Raw genomic sequence first — 16,045 nt, forward strand, 5'->3', positions numbered from 1 at the left:
CTTCGTGTCACGCTGTCCCACGCGTCGCCCCTCGGAGGAGTCGCCGCCGCCACCCAGATTGGAGTCGGAGACGCAGCGAGGCCGTCGTCACCGCCATGCCTAAGAATAAAGGTAATGCCGCCTGGACCCCGGGACCACGACTCCGCTCGGCCCGGTCTCCCGGGCTCTGCACGCGGCCTCCGGATCTCCTAGGCGGCAGTAACCTTACTCTCCGCCCTGCCTGCCCGCAGCTGGGCGATCCGGACGCGATTCTGGGCTCGGGAGAGGAGCTGGGAAGTTACTCCTGTCTTCCAGTTTGGTCACATTGGGGTGGAGCCGACGCCATTTTTGTAGGGCCTCCTGCGGGAGAACGTGTGCTTCTGCTCCAGATTCGCGCCAGACAGACCCCGGCACTATAGGGACCTGTGGGGAGACCTCCCCCGTGGCCGCCTGGGCTTCGCAAATGGGCGTCTTTGGCCTTCCCGGCAGTTCTTAACTTTCAAAGGGTGATGCCTGTTTTAAGTGGCCATCAGGTACTCCTGCATGGGATTCTTTATGGGCAGTTGTTGGGTATTGTTGAGACTACTCCCTCTCTTCTTTTGTAAATAGTGGACGAAACCTTGATGCATTAAGGTTCCTCTCTAGAGACTTACTCTTACCCATCCTTTTACGGGGTTTTCTTTTTCCCAGAACACCTGTTCCATATTTAGCCAAGTTTTCTACTTTTGCTCCAGATCGGTATATATTGTGATGGGAGTAAAGACCTTTAAGTTCCTTCCATTCTTAGGCCAAACATTCACAAACTATCAGATTTGAGGATAATTTTATTTGGAATTTGCAAAATGGAAGGCCTAATCTAGGTAAAAGCAGAGCAGTCCTAAAGAAATTCTTTTTTTAAGACTTAACGGTGTTTCTGTCTTCAGTGTTCTTACAGTTTCTCAAAGGAAATTGTGGAAGTCGAAACAGGGAAAAGGTATTTTCCTACAGGAGAGGCATGTATTTCACAACCCACAAGTTTCCTTTGATTAGTTATCTTTGAGACCCCTGCCCTGACTCAGGCCTACTCTGTTCTCTTTTTTACTTCACAGCTGGCTCCAGGAATTCTACCTCATTTCCTCTTTGTAGCTGTCACTACTCTTTTTATTCCTTGGTGTATTTGGTGCAGTTCTTTGCGAGATTTGGTGCAGCTCTCTCAGGGCTCTCCACCTCACTGCCCTCTTACTAGCAGTTCCTTTTTGTAGCAAGTATTTTACTGCTAATTATTCTGGTAAAGACGGGGTGACAAAATAGGGTTTTCAAAGTCATGGTTTTCTTGTAAGCTACATAATCTTTTATCCCCTGTGAGATGGTAACTGGATCCATTCAATAGATATCTTATTTTTCACCTTTATTTCTGGCGATGAGATCTCCGATTTCCTCACTAGACTGTAAGTTCTGAGGGGCAATAGTAGTATCTGTTGGAGAAGATTGTATCTATTGGAGAAGACACAAACTAGATACTACTATTGGAGAAGCAGTATCTAGTTTGGAGAAGATTGGCATCTTTAGAGATATTTGTCTTCCCATGCATGAATGTAGTATATCTTTCCTTTATTTAGGTGTTGTTCAGTATCTCCTTACGTTTCATGTGCATCTTTTGTCAGGTTTATTCCTAGCTACCTTATATTTTTTGGTTGCTAATTAAAATGGTAAAATGAAAATATTAGAATGAAAGATTTCAGACCTACAGTAAGCTATAAAGCAAATACAATGAATAACTGTCTGCAGTTGATGCATCAGTCATGTCCTGTCAAAAGACAGCAATAAAAGTTATTTTCACAGACAAAATTTAATATAAAGAATAGGGGACTTCCCTGGTGGTCCAGTGGTTAAGACTTCGCCTTCCATTGCAGGGCGTGCGGGTTCGATCCCTGGTTGGGGAGCTGAGATCCCACATGCCTCACGGCCAAAACACCAAAACATAAAACAAGCAATATTGTGTAACAAATCCAATAAAGACTTTTAAAATGGTCCACATCAAAAAAAAAAAATCATTATAATATAAAGGTTGGTTAACCCATATATTGGAGAGCTGAAAAGGCAAAAAGGGAACCACCCTAAGGTAGCAATTGCTAGAAACAGCTCTGGCTCCTCGAACTGGAGGGAAAAAAGGAGAGAGGTTGTTATTATTAAGACTGACAAAAACAACAGGGACTTACTGTAGAGCACAGGGAACTATATTCAATATTTTGAATTTATGGTAATAAACCATAATGAAAAAGAATAAGAAAAAAAGAATGTAGATGTATACATATATATGTATAACCGAATCACTTTGCTGTACACCTGAAACTAACACAGTATTGTAAATCAACTATACTCCAATTAAAGAAAAACAAACAAACAAACCTGACAAAACTTGGAGGAGGGGCCCAGACCTCTAAAGAGGGGGCGCTGTGGATAGCAGGGTCTTTGAGGACCCTGTGAGGTTGGTTCTGGGGCAAAGCAAAAGGGAATCATCTGCAACCACTGAAAGCAGTTACAGCCAGAAGACTGCTGCTGAGTTTATGCCAGTAAAACCGAGAAGCAAATCCCCTTTCTGCCCCAGCCTGCCCTCTGCAGCGTCCCAGCGGCAGGGCCTAACAGGCAGCAGCGGGCCAAGGAGAAGGGCGGGGGTGGGTAAGCTCTGAGAGGAAAGCTGCAGGACCAGCACTGGTGCTCAGCTTCTGGCCGGATGGGGTTCCCGGAGGCCCACAGCTCAGGGCAGGCTTTTGCGGTGTCAGTGGCCCAAATGGCAGAGGGACATATTTACAGTTGCATTATCAATGCTAAATTTCTAACAATAATTTCTTAACATCATCCAACATCCAGTCCATTTTCAAATTTACCCTGTTGTCTCAAGGGTGTCTAGAGTGTACGTATATAATATACCTAATATCGTGTACTATATTTTTTAATTCATTGAGGTGAAAGTCACATCACATAAAGTTGGCCACTTTAAAGTGAGCGAGCGATTCGGACTTCCTTGGTGGTGTAGTGGTTAAGAATCCGCCTGCCAATGCAGGGGACACGGGTTCGAGCCCTGGTCCGGGAAGATCCCACATGCCGCGGAGCAGCTCAGCCCGCGAGCCACAACTACTGGGTCCACATGCCACAACTACTGAAACCTGCACGCCTAGAGCCCATGCTCCGCAACAAGAGAAACCACTGCAATGAGAAGCCACATTGGGTTGCTAGCACTTGACACTTAGTAGATGCTCAGTAAATAATTGTTGGATTAAGTCACCTCCCTTCTGTTGATTCCACCCTTAGGTGAATAATAGGCTCTCCCTTGGTTCCAACTGGGACTGAACTACATTAAAACACATCTAGTTCACAAACCTCCTGTAAAGTTCATTTCATTACATGGCAGTAAAATAGGGAAGGGGATGATCAGGGTATGGTTAATTCTGGTAAATTGACAAGCAATGAATCATTCTTTTATAAATAACACATGAGGCATACAAAAATTATAAATAACGCAGTGAACGCCTGGGGAATCAACCCATTACTCTGAACTTGAGAATTGCAACACAGATTCAGTTAAAGCCCTCTGTATACCCCTCCCCAATCCCCTTCCCCTCCCTCTCTTCCTCTCTTCCAGGAGGTAGCCACCATTCTGAATTTGGTGTTTAAGCATTCCTATAGTTGTAAAACCCATCTGTTATCTTTAGTTGTTATCTTAGAGGAACAGTACTTTTCAAGACTCCCGAGTTGTATGAGATGAGGTTTACTAATGTGAAATGAAATAAATTCATGATTATTTTTCTGTTTTTATTCATTGGAAAAGCCAGAGCCTGTGAACATAATCTTTGTGATGTTTATACATGTATTGCCACTAACTGTGTGTTGCCACTAACTGTGTGTTGAATGACTTGATTTGGGCTGATTCTTACCAGCTTATTTCCTCTAGAATCCTCTAGACTCTGTCAGTTTATTGCCTCAGGGAAAAAAGGTAACCTTGGGCCCACTTATGAAGAGCAGTTGGGGTAAGGTGCTCCCACACTTGAAAGAAGTTACTACTTTTAGTTTTAAAATCACCAGTCCTTTAGGAATGTATTGGCTACTCTTGAGTGAGTGATTCAAAGAATTTTCCAACTAAGTATGTAACTCAGTAAACAAAGTAGGTGTGATACTTGCACTAATGCCCACTCTGCTTTGAAGATTTGGCATGGTTGGTGGCTTGAAGCAGAGGATACTTTTCTCTTTCTAGGAAATGAGCTCTGAGGACTCTGGGTGGGTCAGGACATTGTAGAGGCCTGCCGAACATAGCACAGAGCATTGTGAGACTGCCCCTGGGACAGAGTAAGTGCACATGACTCAAGAAGTTAAGAGTCTGTCTTTGCAGTGGCCAGGTACGCGTTCTTTATTCTGTTCGGGCTGTGAACCTGTTTTTGCTGCTTCCAGGCGTCCCTTAGTATCGCTACCATTTAACACCTTTCTTCTGTCTTTTGGAATGGCTGCCAATGTGGTTTAGGTTCTAGAATGGGAACAGAATGCTGTGGAGAGATACCCTAATGTGGGGGCCAGGAACAAAAAAGGATTAGGTTGGATCTGGTCACCCCCACTCACTAATAGTGTGTTGCTTCTCTGAGCTTCAGGAAACTCACTGGTAAACTGGACATAAATGACTTATTACCTCATAGGGTGATAGTGACAAGTAAATGGGTGGCATTACCGCATACTGGTTAAGAGCATAGTCACTGAGGTGATACTGCCTGATGCAAATACCAACCCTCACTTCATTCTCTCTTGTCAGATAAAGACAAAATGGTGCCTATCTCATAGGCATAAGCTTGTTAAGGGCGAGTTACTGGGACAGCGAGAAGTCTGCTTGGATTGAAGCATAGGGAAGTTGAAGAGGAGTATTGAGAGGTAGATTGCTGTCATGTTTATAGGTTGAAAGACTTATATTCTTTAAGGTTATGTTACCACTAACAGAAGTAAGGATGTTTATTAAGGACCAACTTTGTAAAAGAAAGTAATTTGAGTTTTGAGTAAAATTTGAATGACAGTAGCCCATTCACTGGAAATGTGCTGAGCCTCGCATTAGAAGTAAGAGGCCAAAGCTTAGTTGAAATAGTAGGATGAGATGTAAAATTCTTAGCATAGAAGTGGTAGGTGAGAGAAATTTTTCCTTAGAAAGTAGGTAAGCAGAAGCTGAGAATTTGGACTTAATGAAGCTCAAAAGGGATAGGCATAGTGAAGGGGTAGGGGTGATGCAAGGTCAAGAATAGTGCAAGTGGCCCTTTAAAAGTCAGAAAAAGAGTTGAGAAATGATCAGCAGTGTCATTTAAAGTATGGAAAATGGGAGGGAGGGTGCAGATTTTGAAGGCCACCGGTAGATAGAAGAATTCTAGAATCCTACATGGTAGAAAGAATATGGAGGCGCTTGAATCTTCCGTTCTAACTCCCTCATTTTATAGAGGCTGGAATTGAGATCCTGAGAAGTCTTGTGAAAGCTCCATGTATATCCTTTATTCCTCCCTTCACATATGGTCACAATTCCCGTCTTGTTTCCATCTCAGAAATATTCCTCTTATTTGTCCCTTCCTCTTCACGGTCAGGCTAGGTGTGCTTCATTCTGTGTGTAATAAGGACAGTGACCTTCTTACCAGTTTTCCCACCCAGAGGATCATGTCACACCTCTATTTTTTGTTGAACTATTTAAGATTTTTGAATAGTAAAATTCACGATTCAAGTTTCAAAAAGTGTAGAATGAAATGTCTTTCCTAAGTGTGTCCTCTTGCCAGTGAGTTCTTCTCGCAGGCAGTCATTAACTTCTTTGTATGCGCCCTTCAAGTATGAATATGAATTTCCTTTCTTTACACAACGGTAGCTTTCTACTCTTCTTCAGCTTGCTCTACTTGTTGTTAAACTTACATTATGAAGAATTTTGAACATATACAAAAGTAGACTAGTATAATGAACCTCCATGTACTCATCTCCTGGCCTCAGACATCATTAATTCACAGCTAAACTTGCACCGTCCACACCAAATCAGGGTCCACCTACGGGCTATACATTGTCATTGGTTGATATCTTTTAAGTCTTTTCTAACCAGTAGGTTCTTCATCCATCTGTGGGGGGGTTTTTCTTCATAATGTATCTGTTGAAGAAAACAGATTGTCTTGTGGATTCGTCCCCCAACCCCCAGCTAGATTTTGCTGATTGCATCCCTAGCGTACCTTGATTTTTACTGTTTTTTTTTTTTGCGGTATGCGGGCCTCTCACTGCTGTGGCCTCTCCCGTTGCGGAGCACAGGCTCCGGACGTGCAGGTTCGGCGGCCATGGCTCACGGGCCCAGCCGCTCTGCGGCATGTGGGATCTTCCTGGACCGGGGCACGAACCCATGTCCCCTGCATCGGCAGGCGGACTCTCAACCACTGTGCCACCAGGGAAGCCCGATTTTTACTGTTTTTTAACAGACTGTCTTTTAGAGCAGTTTTATGTTGATAGAAAAATGAGCAGAAATTGCAGAGTTCCAACTCCCACCCTCCCAGTTTCCTCTATTATTAATATCTTACATGAGCCACTATAGATAGTCCATAGTTTACATTAAGGTTCATTCTTTGTGTTGTACGTTTTATGGATTTTTGACAAATATATAGTGACATGTATCCACCATTACAGTACCATACTGCGTTAAAAATCCTGTTGTTCACCTATTCACCTGTCCTTCCTTCCCCGCTCCCCAGCTGGCAACTACTGATCTTTTTACTCTATAGTTTTGCCTTTTCAGAAATGTTATATGGCTGGAATCATACTATTCAGCCTTTACAGATTGGCTTCCTTCCCTTAGTAATACACACTTAAGGTTTCTCCATGTCTTTGGGGGGGGTTGATAGCTCATTTCCTTTTATTGCTGAATAGTATTCCATTGTATGGAAGTACCACAGTTTATGCTTTCACCTACTGAAGGACATCTTGGTTACTTCCAAGATCAGGCAGTTACTACCTTGATTTTTCTTTTCTTTTTTTTTTTAACATCTTTATTGGAGTATAATTGCTTTACAATGGTGTCTTGGTTTCTGCTTTATAACAAAGTGAATCAGTTATACATATACATATGTTCCCATATCTCTTCCCTCTTGCATCTCCCTCCCTCCCGCCCTCCCTATCCCACCCCTCTAGGTGGTCACAGAGCACGGAGCTGATCTCCCTGTGCTATGCGGCTGCTTCCCACTATCTATTTTATGTTTGGTAGTGAATATATGTCCATGTGACTCTCTCACTTTGTCAAAGCTTACCCTTCCCCCTCCCCATATCCTCAAGTCCATTCTTTAGTAGGTCTGTGTCTTTATTCCCGTCTTACCCCTAGGTTCCTCATGACCTTTTTTTTTTCTTTCTTAGATTCCATATATATGTGTTAGCATACGGTATTTGTTTTTCTCTTTCTGACTTACTTCACTCTGTATGACAGTCTCTAGGTCCATCCACCTCACTACAAATAACTCAGTTTCATTCCTTTTTATAGCTGAGTAATATTCCGTTGTATATATGTGCCACATCTTCTTTATCCATTCATCCAATGATGGACACTTAGGTTGCTTCCATGTCCTGGCTATTGTAAATAGAGCTGCAATGAACATTGTGGTACATGACTATTTCTGAATTATGGTTTTCTCAGGGTGTATGCCCAGTAGTGGGATTGCTGGGTCATACGGTAGTTCTATTTGTAGTTTTTCAAGGAACCCCCATACCGTTCTCCATAGTGGCTGTATCAGTTTACATTCGTACCAACAGTGAAAAGGGTTCCCTTTTCTCCACACCCTCTCCAGCATTTATTGTTTCTAGATTTTTTTGATGATGGCCATTCTGACAGGTGTGAGATGATATCTCACTGTAGTTTTGATTTGCATTTCTCTAATGATTAATGATGTTGAGCATCCTTTCATGTGTTTGTTGGCAATCTGTATATCTTCTTTGGAGAAATGTCTGTTTAGGTCTTCTGCCCATTTTTGGACTGGGTTCTTTGTTTTTTTGTTATTGACCTGCAATGAGCTGCTTATAAATTTTGGAGATTAATCCTTTGTCAGTTGCTTCATTTGCAAAAATTTTCTCCCGTTCTGAGGGTTGTCTTTTGGTCTTGTTTATGGTTTCCTTTGCTGTGCAAAAGCTTTGAAGTTTCATTAGGTCCCATTTGTTTACTTTTGTTTTTATTTCCATTTCTCTAGGAGGTGGGTCAAAAAGGATCTTGCTGTGATTTATGTCATAGAGTGTTCTGCCTATGTTTTCCTCTAAGAGTTTGATAGTGTCTGGCCTTACATTTAGGTCTTTAATCCATTTTGAGTTTATTTTTGTGTATGGTGTTAGGGAGTGATCTAATCTCATACTTTTACATGTACCTGTCCAGTTTTCCCAGCACCACTTATTGAAGGGGCTGTCCTTTCTCCACTGTATATTCCTGCCACCTTTATCAAAGATAAGGTGACCATATGTGCATGGGTTTATCTCTGGGCTTTCTATCCTATTCCATTGATCTATCTTTCTGTTTTTGTGCCAGTACCATACTGTCTTGATTACTGTAGCTTTGTAGTATAGTCTGAAGTCAGGCAGCCTGATTCCTCCAGCTCCATTTTTTGTTCTCAAGATTGCTTTGGCTATTCGGGGTCTTTTGTGTTTCCATACAAATTGTGAAATTTTTTGTTCTAGTTCTGTGAAAAATGCCAGTGGTAGTTTGATAGGGATTGCATTGAATCTATAGATTGCTTTGGGAAGTAGAGTCATTTTCACAATGTTGATTCTTCCAATCCAAGAACATGGTATATCTCTCCATCTGTTTGTATCATCTTTAATTTCTTTCATCAGTGTCTTATAATTTTCTGCATACAGGTCTTTTGTCTCCTTAGGTAGGTTTATTCCTAGATATTTTATTCTTTTTGTTGCAATGGTAAATGGGAGTGTTTTCTTGATTTCACTTTCAGATTTTTCATCATTAGTATATAGGAATGCCAGAGATTTCTGTGCATTAATTTTGTATCCTGCTACTTTACCAAATTCATTGATTAGCTCTAGTAGTTTTCTGGTAGCATCTTTAGGATTCTCTATGTATAGTATCATGTCATCTGCAAACAGTGACAGCTTTACTTCTTCTTTTCCGATTTGGATTCCTTTTATTTCCTTTTCTTCTCTGATTGCTGTGGCTAAAACTTCCAAAACTATGTTGAATAAGAGTGGTGAGAGTGGGCAACCTTGTCGTGTTACTGATCTTAGTGGAAATGTTTTCAGTTTTTCAACATTGAGGACAGTGTTGGCTGTGGGTTTGTCATATATGGCCTTTATTATGTTGAGGAACGTTCCCTCTCCGCCTACTTTCTGCAGAGTTTTTGTCATAAATGGGTGTTGAATTTTGTCGAAAGCTTTCTCTGCATCTATTGAGATGATCATATGGTTTTTCTCCTTCAGTTTGTTAATAATGGTGTATCACGTTGATTGATTTGCGTATATTGAAGAATCCTTGCATTCCTGGAATAAACCCCACTTGATCATGGTGTATGATCCTTTTAATGTGCTGTTGGATTCTGTTTGCTAGTATTTTGTTGAGGATTTTTGCATCTCTGTTCATCAGTGAGATTGGCCTGTAGTTTTCTTTCTTTGTGACATCTTTGTCTGGTTTTGGTATCAGGGTGATGGTGGCCTCGTAGAATGAGTTTGGGAGCGTTCCTCCCTCTGCTGTATTTTGGAAGATTTTGAGAAGGGTGGGTGTTAGCTCTTCTCTAAATGTTTGATAGAATTCGCCTGTGAAGCCATCTGGTCCTGGGCTTTTGTTTGTTGGAAGATTTTTAATCACAGTTTCAATTTCAGTGCTTGTGATTGGTCTGTTCATATTTTCTATTTCTTCCTGATTCCGTCTTGGCATGTTGTGCATTCCTAAGAATTTGTCCATTTCTTCCAGGTTGTCCATTTTATTGGCATAGAGTTGCTTGGAGTAATCTCTCATGATCTTTTGTATTTCCGCAGTGTCAGCTGTCACTTCCCCTTTTTCATTTCTAATTCTATTGATTTGAGTCTTCTCCCTTTTCTTCTTGGTGAGTCTGGCTAATGGTTTATCAATTTTGTTTATGTTCTCAAAGAATCAGCTTTTAGGTTTATTGATCTTTGCTTTCATTTCCTTCGTTTCTTTTTCATTTATTTCTGGTCTGATTTTTCTGATTTCCTTCCTTCTGCTAACTTTCGGGGTTTTTTGTTCTTCTTTCTCTAATTGCTTTAGGTGCAAGTTTAGGTTGTTTATTCGAGATGTTTCCTGTTTCTTAAGGTAGGATTGTATTGCTATAAACTTCCCTCTTAGAACTGCTTTTGCTGCATCCCATAGGTTTTGGGTCATCGTGTCTCCATTGTCATTTGTTTTTAAGTACCTTGCTTTTTAACTTGCTTGATGTATTCTACAGCTATAGGATAAAATGTAAACTCTCAGGGTTGCCAGACTTGTTGCTCTCCCTCTACTGCCACAAAATCAGTGTCCCTTTCCAGTTGATAAGACTTTACCCCCACCCGCCTCTGCCCAATTAACTTCTTTTTGCACACAGACCTTTTTCATTTGGGGGAGCAGGTACAAGAGAGACCCCATTTTATAAAATTTATCATGATCCATTTTATATCCCTCCTTGGTCCTTGTGGGCCACTGTAAGAGGAGTTCACTGAGCAGTGTATTCAACCAAGTAGTCGTTACGTTTATGATATCTCCTTTTGGTTTGTTTGTATTTTATGTCAGCATTATCCCAAAAGGGATTTCCAGGAAGGGTAGGGAAGTGACGACATGTATATGTTTAATATGATTGGAGATACATGACCAAATTAGGTGAATTTTTAAATTTTTCTTTTTTTTTCAGGTTTTTGATGTTTGTTTGAAGTATGGTTTACAACATTAGTTTCAGGTGTACATCATAGTGATCCAGTATTTTAGTAGATTAGACTCTGTTTAAAGTTATTGTAAAATACGATAATCCCTGTGCTGTATAATATATTCGTGTAGCTTATTTATTTTACCCATAGTAGATTGTACTTCTTATAATTTAAGTGGCTTTTAAAGAACATTCTGTAAGCCCTAGTTTAGTTTCTTTTTCTGTGTTGCAGATAATTAATGTCTTTTTCTTTAAAACCATTAGGTAAAGGAGGTAAAAATAGACGCAGAGGTAAGAATGAGAATGAATCTGAAAAGAGAGAGCTGGTGTTCAAAGAAGATGGGCAAGGTAAGCATTTTCATAAGTTAGGTTTCTTTCAGTAATAGTTTTCTTTCTTAAGTAAGGTTCTGAAGTGACCCCACCCCCTCCCCCACCTCCGGTCTTCTGTCATTTAATGACAGGAGAGACGGCCGGTGTGCAAGCCACTGCTCATAATCTCAGTTTTTCTAGTGGCAGTGAAGTAGGGTGGCTTCCTGGGAACCCTTTTGGAAAGTTGATCAAAAGTTTGGCATTTTGTCTGGGAACATCTTTCCAGCTTTACAAAAACTTTAGAATAATCACTAAGATATTCTGATCTAACAAAGACATTAATAACATATAAGCTGCTTTTTATTTGCCGGTGTACCAAAAATTGTGTTGCAGTTAGCCTCTAAAGACTAACCCTCCTCTGAGGGAAAGGAGACCAAAACTGGGTGAGACTCCAAAGTGAGAGAGTGATGAGATACATTTTAGTGTACATTTTGGGACAGGCCACCTTGATCTCCAGAAGTAGAGCATACAGCCATGAAGACAGTGGACAGTCCACTTAACTCAAAATGAGTAGGTAATTAAAATATTTATGATAGCAGGGACAGCTTGTCGTAGAAACGGCATTACACAGTCTTGGTTATGGCTCTGCCGTTAACTAGCTTGGTGTTTTATCACTCCCTTGTACTTATTTTACTGCATATACTTATTCCTAACCAACACACCTGTATGTTCTAATCAATTGTATGTGGACTTTTAAGTTGCTTTTATCAAAAATTCAGCAATATCTTATACCCTTTACTTTTTCCTCCTCCAGAGTATGCTCAAGTAATCAAAATGTTGGGAAATGGACGATTAGAAGCGATGTGTTTTGATGGTGTAAAGAGGTTATGTCACATCAGAGGGAAACTGAGAAAAAAGGTAAGTGTGGAGACTTGTTTTACTTTAATATAAAATTATGGTTAAGGGGAAAAAATGGCTCTAAGGTTTTTATGGGCCAAGGACCTCATTTTTGTGAGTTCCCAAAAGATTTCAGTAGAACAGTGATTTACCTCTAAGTCAAAACAGCAAGATCTTTGATGGTAATTTTATACAGGTATCTGTCTAAAGACTCATTTATATCACCTATGTAGTATTCCTGCCCCAAAATGATAAACCCGAATCTAATCATGAGGAAACAATTAACAAGTCCAAATTGAGGGACACACTGCAAAACAAATGGCCTGACTGCTAATGTATATAATGTTAATGTCATGAATGGAAAGAAAACAGCAGGGCGGGCTATTTCAATGTAAAGGAGATTAAAGAGATGCAGTGGTTAAATGCAGTAGGTGGCCCTTGTTTGGGTTCCGGTTTGAGGGTGGGGGAAATAGCTGTAAGGAGTGTTAAGAAAACTTGAATATGAATTACAGTAAATAAGTGTGGTATTAATGTTACATTTCCTGAACTGAGATCATGAATGGGCTGCCTTGGAAAGTAGTGATTAATTTGTCATCAGGGTAGGTGTTCAGGCAGATTTATTGATCAGGTTGGTTAAAAGTCGCTCCATCCCTGGCTTTATGGTTTTTTAAACATTTGTCTTGTTAATGCTCATGTTACCAAACTAAAGGAGTTCTGTTTCCTGTGTGTATTTGGGTGTGGAAGGGAGGGAGGGAGGGAGATAAAACCACAGTCCTAATTTACTATTCTCATATGTTGTAATGGATAACTAACCACTTAGAGGGGTTCAGTATTAAGAATCCCTTAATTTCTAAACTAATCATTGGTCCTCTGGAATTATTAAACTGTCAAGTAGTTAAATAAGATTGTTATTTTTCTAATGTCCAAAATTATAGAAAATTTGAAAGTGGCTCAGCTGCTTACTGTAGTTTTTTTCCCTAATTCTAGATACAGGTACTTTACCCACAGTTGGGTGAATAGTATGTGTATTTTATGGGAAGACTGACTCAACATTGCTCTTGATTGATTATTTTTATTTTAAATGTAACCTCCTGTGACTTTTATAGGTTTGGATAAATACCTCAGACATTATATTGGTTGGTCTACGGGACTACCAGGTAAAAACAAAATTAAATTTTTCATTGTTTACTTGCTTGAATTTTATGAGCAATTAATGTTTAGAACATAAGTCATAACCGTATTTGACCAGTTCCAGGCCAGTATGCTATTCACCGTTGTGTCAACAAACATTTCTTAAGGGCCAGTTCTGTCTTAGGCATTGTGCTAGGTACCCCAGGGATCATGGTTCCCAAATGCCAGTCTGTGGAAGTCTGCATTTTCACTATAGAAGAATCACAGACAGTGAATTTTTCATGAAGCTCAATAGTCCTTTTTCCCTTTTTGATACTTAAAAAGTTCCCTTTTTTGGAAGGAGGGATACTATATTGTGGTGGTTTTGTTGGTGTTCTTAGTTGGCAAGATAAAAATAATTTTATGTTGGACTGCCTGCCCCCTTTTTTTTTGTTTTTTTAACTTATGCGTCTTGAAATCAAAATCTGGAAACCATTACTCTAGGGGATACAACTGAATGAGTCAAGCTGTCATCTCACAAAATGCTTATGGCCTGGTAGTAGAGAGGGTAAGACAGGCACACAAGTAATTGCAGTACAAACCATGATAAAAGTATGTGCTCTAAATTTAGATGAGTACTTAGGAAGAAAATGGTAGTTGCCCTTCATGATGTCAACCTGGAGACTCTACTCATGCTAGGGCTATGAAATCCATTTGGTTTCTACCTATTGGAACTCATCACCATGTATTTAAATTTTGAGTGATCGTGTTTCTATTTTTATAACTTTGATCGTACTTTGATTTTTTTAAATATATGTTCTAGAATAAAGAATTAAAATCTTTATCTTAAATCAATGGTTCTCAACCGTGGGTGATTATTTTCCTCCAGAGGACATTTGGCAGTGTCTGGAGACATTTCAGGTTTTCACACCTCGGGGTAGGGGTCAGTGCTGGTCATCTAGTTGATAGAGACCGGGGTGATGCTAAACATCCTACAATGCACAGGACAGTCCCTACAGCAAAGAATTATGTGGCCCAAAATATCAGCTGTGCTGAGGTTGAGATAGCCTGCTTTAAACTCATACCATTTTAAAGTCCATTTTCTTCTTTTGATCCTAAAGATAACCCCAGAAGTAGGAAGAATTAGTTAGTTCCCTGTTGGACAGATAAGGAAATCAAGGTTCTGAAAGGTGTAACATTCATACTATAAAATGACAGCCACATTAAGTTTTCCAATTCTTTATCTCCCATGATCCTTCTTTTATGTCCCTGCCACTTAAAGGGTGGTACAGGGACCAGTAGCATCCCTAGCTTTTGGCAACTTGTTAGAAACGCAGATTCTTGGACCTCACCCCCGGGCCTTCTAAATCAGAATGTGCGTTTTAACCAGAATCCCCTTGGGCTTCTGTACACATTACCATTTTAATAAGTGCTGGTCTGAATCACACCATTCTTGGATCATTGTGATCACTTAACGTTGCCTTTAAGAATTTTTGAAGTTGAAACAATCAGCTTCAACCCTTTTTTTCTTCCTTAACTGGGTCAGATTCCTTTCAGGTGGGGAAGTGTGAACATTCTGAAGCATTAGTTTTCAGTGGGACACTTGCATCAGAAATACCCATATCTTTTACAAATACACACTCATGGGCTTCACTCCACATCTCCTAATTTATCTGTCTTTCGGAGGTGTAAAAGCTCCATAGGAGATTCTGATGGATTTGTACCCTAAGAACCACTGATACGTGGAAAGGTATAATAATTTCCTTGGGTCATTATACCGGTCTCAGTTTTTGAGTTCAAGTATTTAATCACCTGTAAATTATGGTCCCAGGGAAGTTTTGTACTTCAAAAGACTTCTGATCAAAGGGTAACTAAATAATCCAAAAGATTGGGTCTGTACAGTTCTGCTCTTATTGAAGTGAAATCTATAACTGTCTTCCCTAAGCTTGTTGATCATTATTCATTTATGCATGTAAGCTTCTTTATACTGGGTTAATAAACCCAAGGATGTTTTTCAGAGGGTAGGAGAAAACTTTACATTTTTAGAAGAAGGAGAGGAGTTTATAACACAACAGTGAAATTTAATTTTCTATCCAGTTTGAAACGAATTTATGAAATAACGGATAATATTTTGGCATAATCATTTGTAAATCTTATTTGTCTCTTTTTTAAGGATAATAAAGCTGATGTAATTTTAAAATACAATGCAGATGAGGCTAGAAGTCTGAAGGCATATGGCGAACTTCCAGAACATGGTAATGTCTGAGATATTACATTAACCTGTTATCTGGTGGTATTTAGATGAAGGAATTTTGGTAGAATTTTGTGGATTTTTCATGTTTAGTTTTGAGTTTATGTGATTCATTCCAAGTATGCCTGCCCGTACTTCATAATACTAGACACCTTAAGAAAAAAGTAACTGGGATTCTGTTCCTAATAAATACACTTTTGGTGAGGAATTATCCTTTATAAGCCCTAAACTTCTGCGTAATGCCAGTCAACGGAATAAATTAATTATAGTATTTATGTGAAAGTTCCTTTCTAAAGAGACTGTCATTATTCATCTTTAAATGTGAAGGAAGGATAGCAATTAGGTACTGTTGTCGATTTTTATTAAAAAGTCAGTTTTCAGTTCATCTTATCCTAGTGTCATAGTATCCATAGGATTTTGTTAAATCGTTTTTTGTTTCTCCCCTGCAGTACAAAAGTTATGCGTTCTTAACGCATAAAACTTAAATAAAAATAAGTTTCTCATGACCTCATCAAAGGGGAAGTGACTTTACATACTATTTTGTAAGCCTACATTTTTTGCTTGGAAGTTATTTTTTGGTTCTGTTGCATATTATCAAGAAAACTATAATTTTACTTGAGCATGAAAATCCTGCTGA

At 39.7% G+C, this 16,045-nt stretch overlaps 1 protein-coding gene across 1 annotated transcript in view; it reads left to right on the top strand.

Annotated features, from left to right (window-relative positions):
* Positions 1-7: 7 nt before the first annotated feature.
* The window catches only part of EIF1AX (eukaryotic translation initiation factor 1A X-linked), a 19,710-nt gene continuing 3,672 nt past the window's right edge, over positions 8-16,045 (top strand). The window contains exons 1-5 of the mRNA XM_007469309.1: positions 8-111; positions 11,106-11,189; positions 11,965-12,068; positions 13,154-13,204; positions 15,331-15,412. Coding sequence (XP_007469371.1) covers positions 96-111; positions 11,106-11,189; positions 11,965-12,068; positions 13,154-13,204; positions 15,331-15,412 — 337 coding nt within the window. The 5' untranslated portion in view covers positions 8-95. The remainder of the gene's footprint in view (positions 112-11,105; positions 11,190-11,964; positions 12,069-13,153; positions 13,205-15,330; positions 15,413-16,045) is intronic.

This window comes from Lipotes vexillifer, unplaced genomic scaffold, assembly GCF_000442215.2.
Source record: "Lipotes vexillifer unplaced genomic scaffold, Lipotes_vexillifer_v1.1 scaffold1442, whole genome shotgun sequence".
NCBI lineage: Eukaryota > Metazoa > Chordata > Mammalia > Artiodactyla > Lipotidae > Lipotes > Lipotes vexillifer.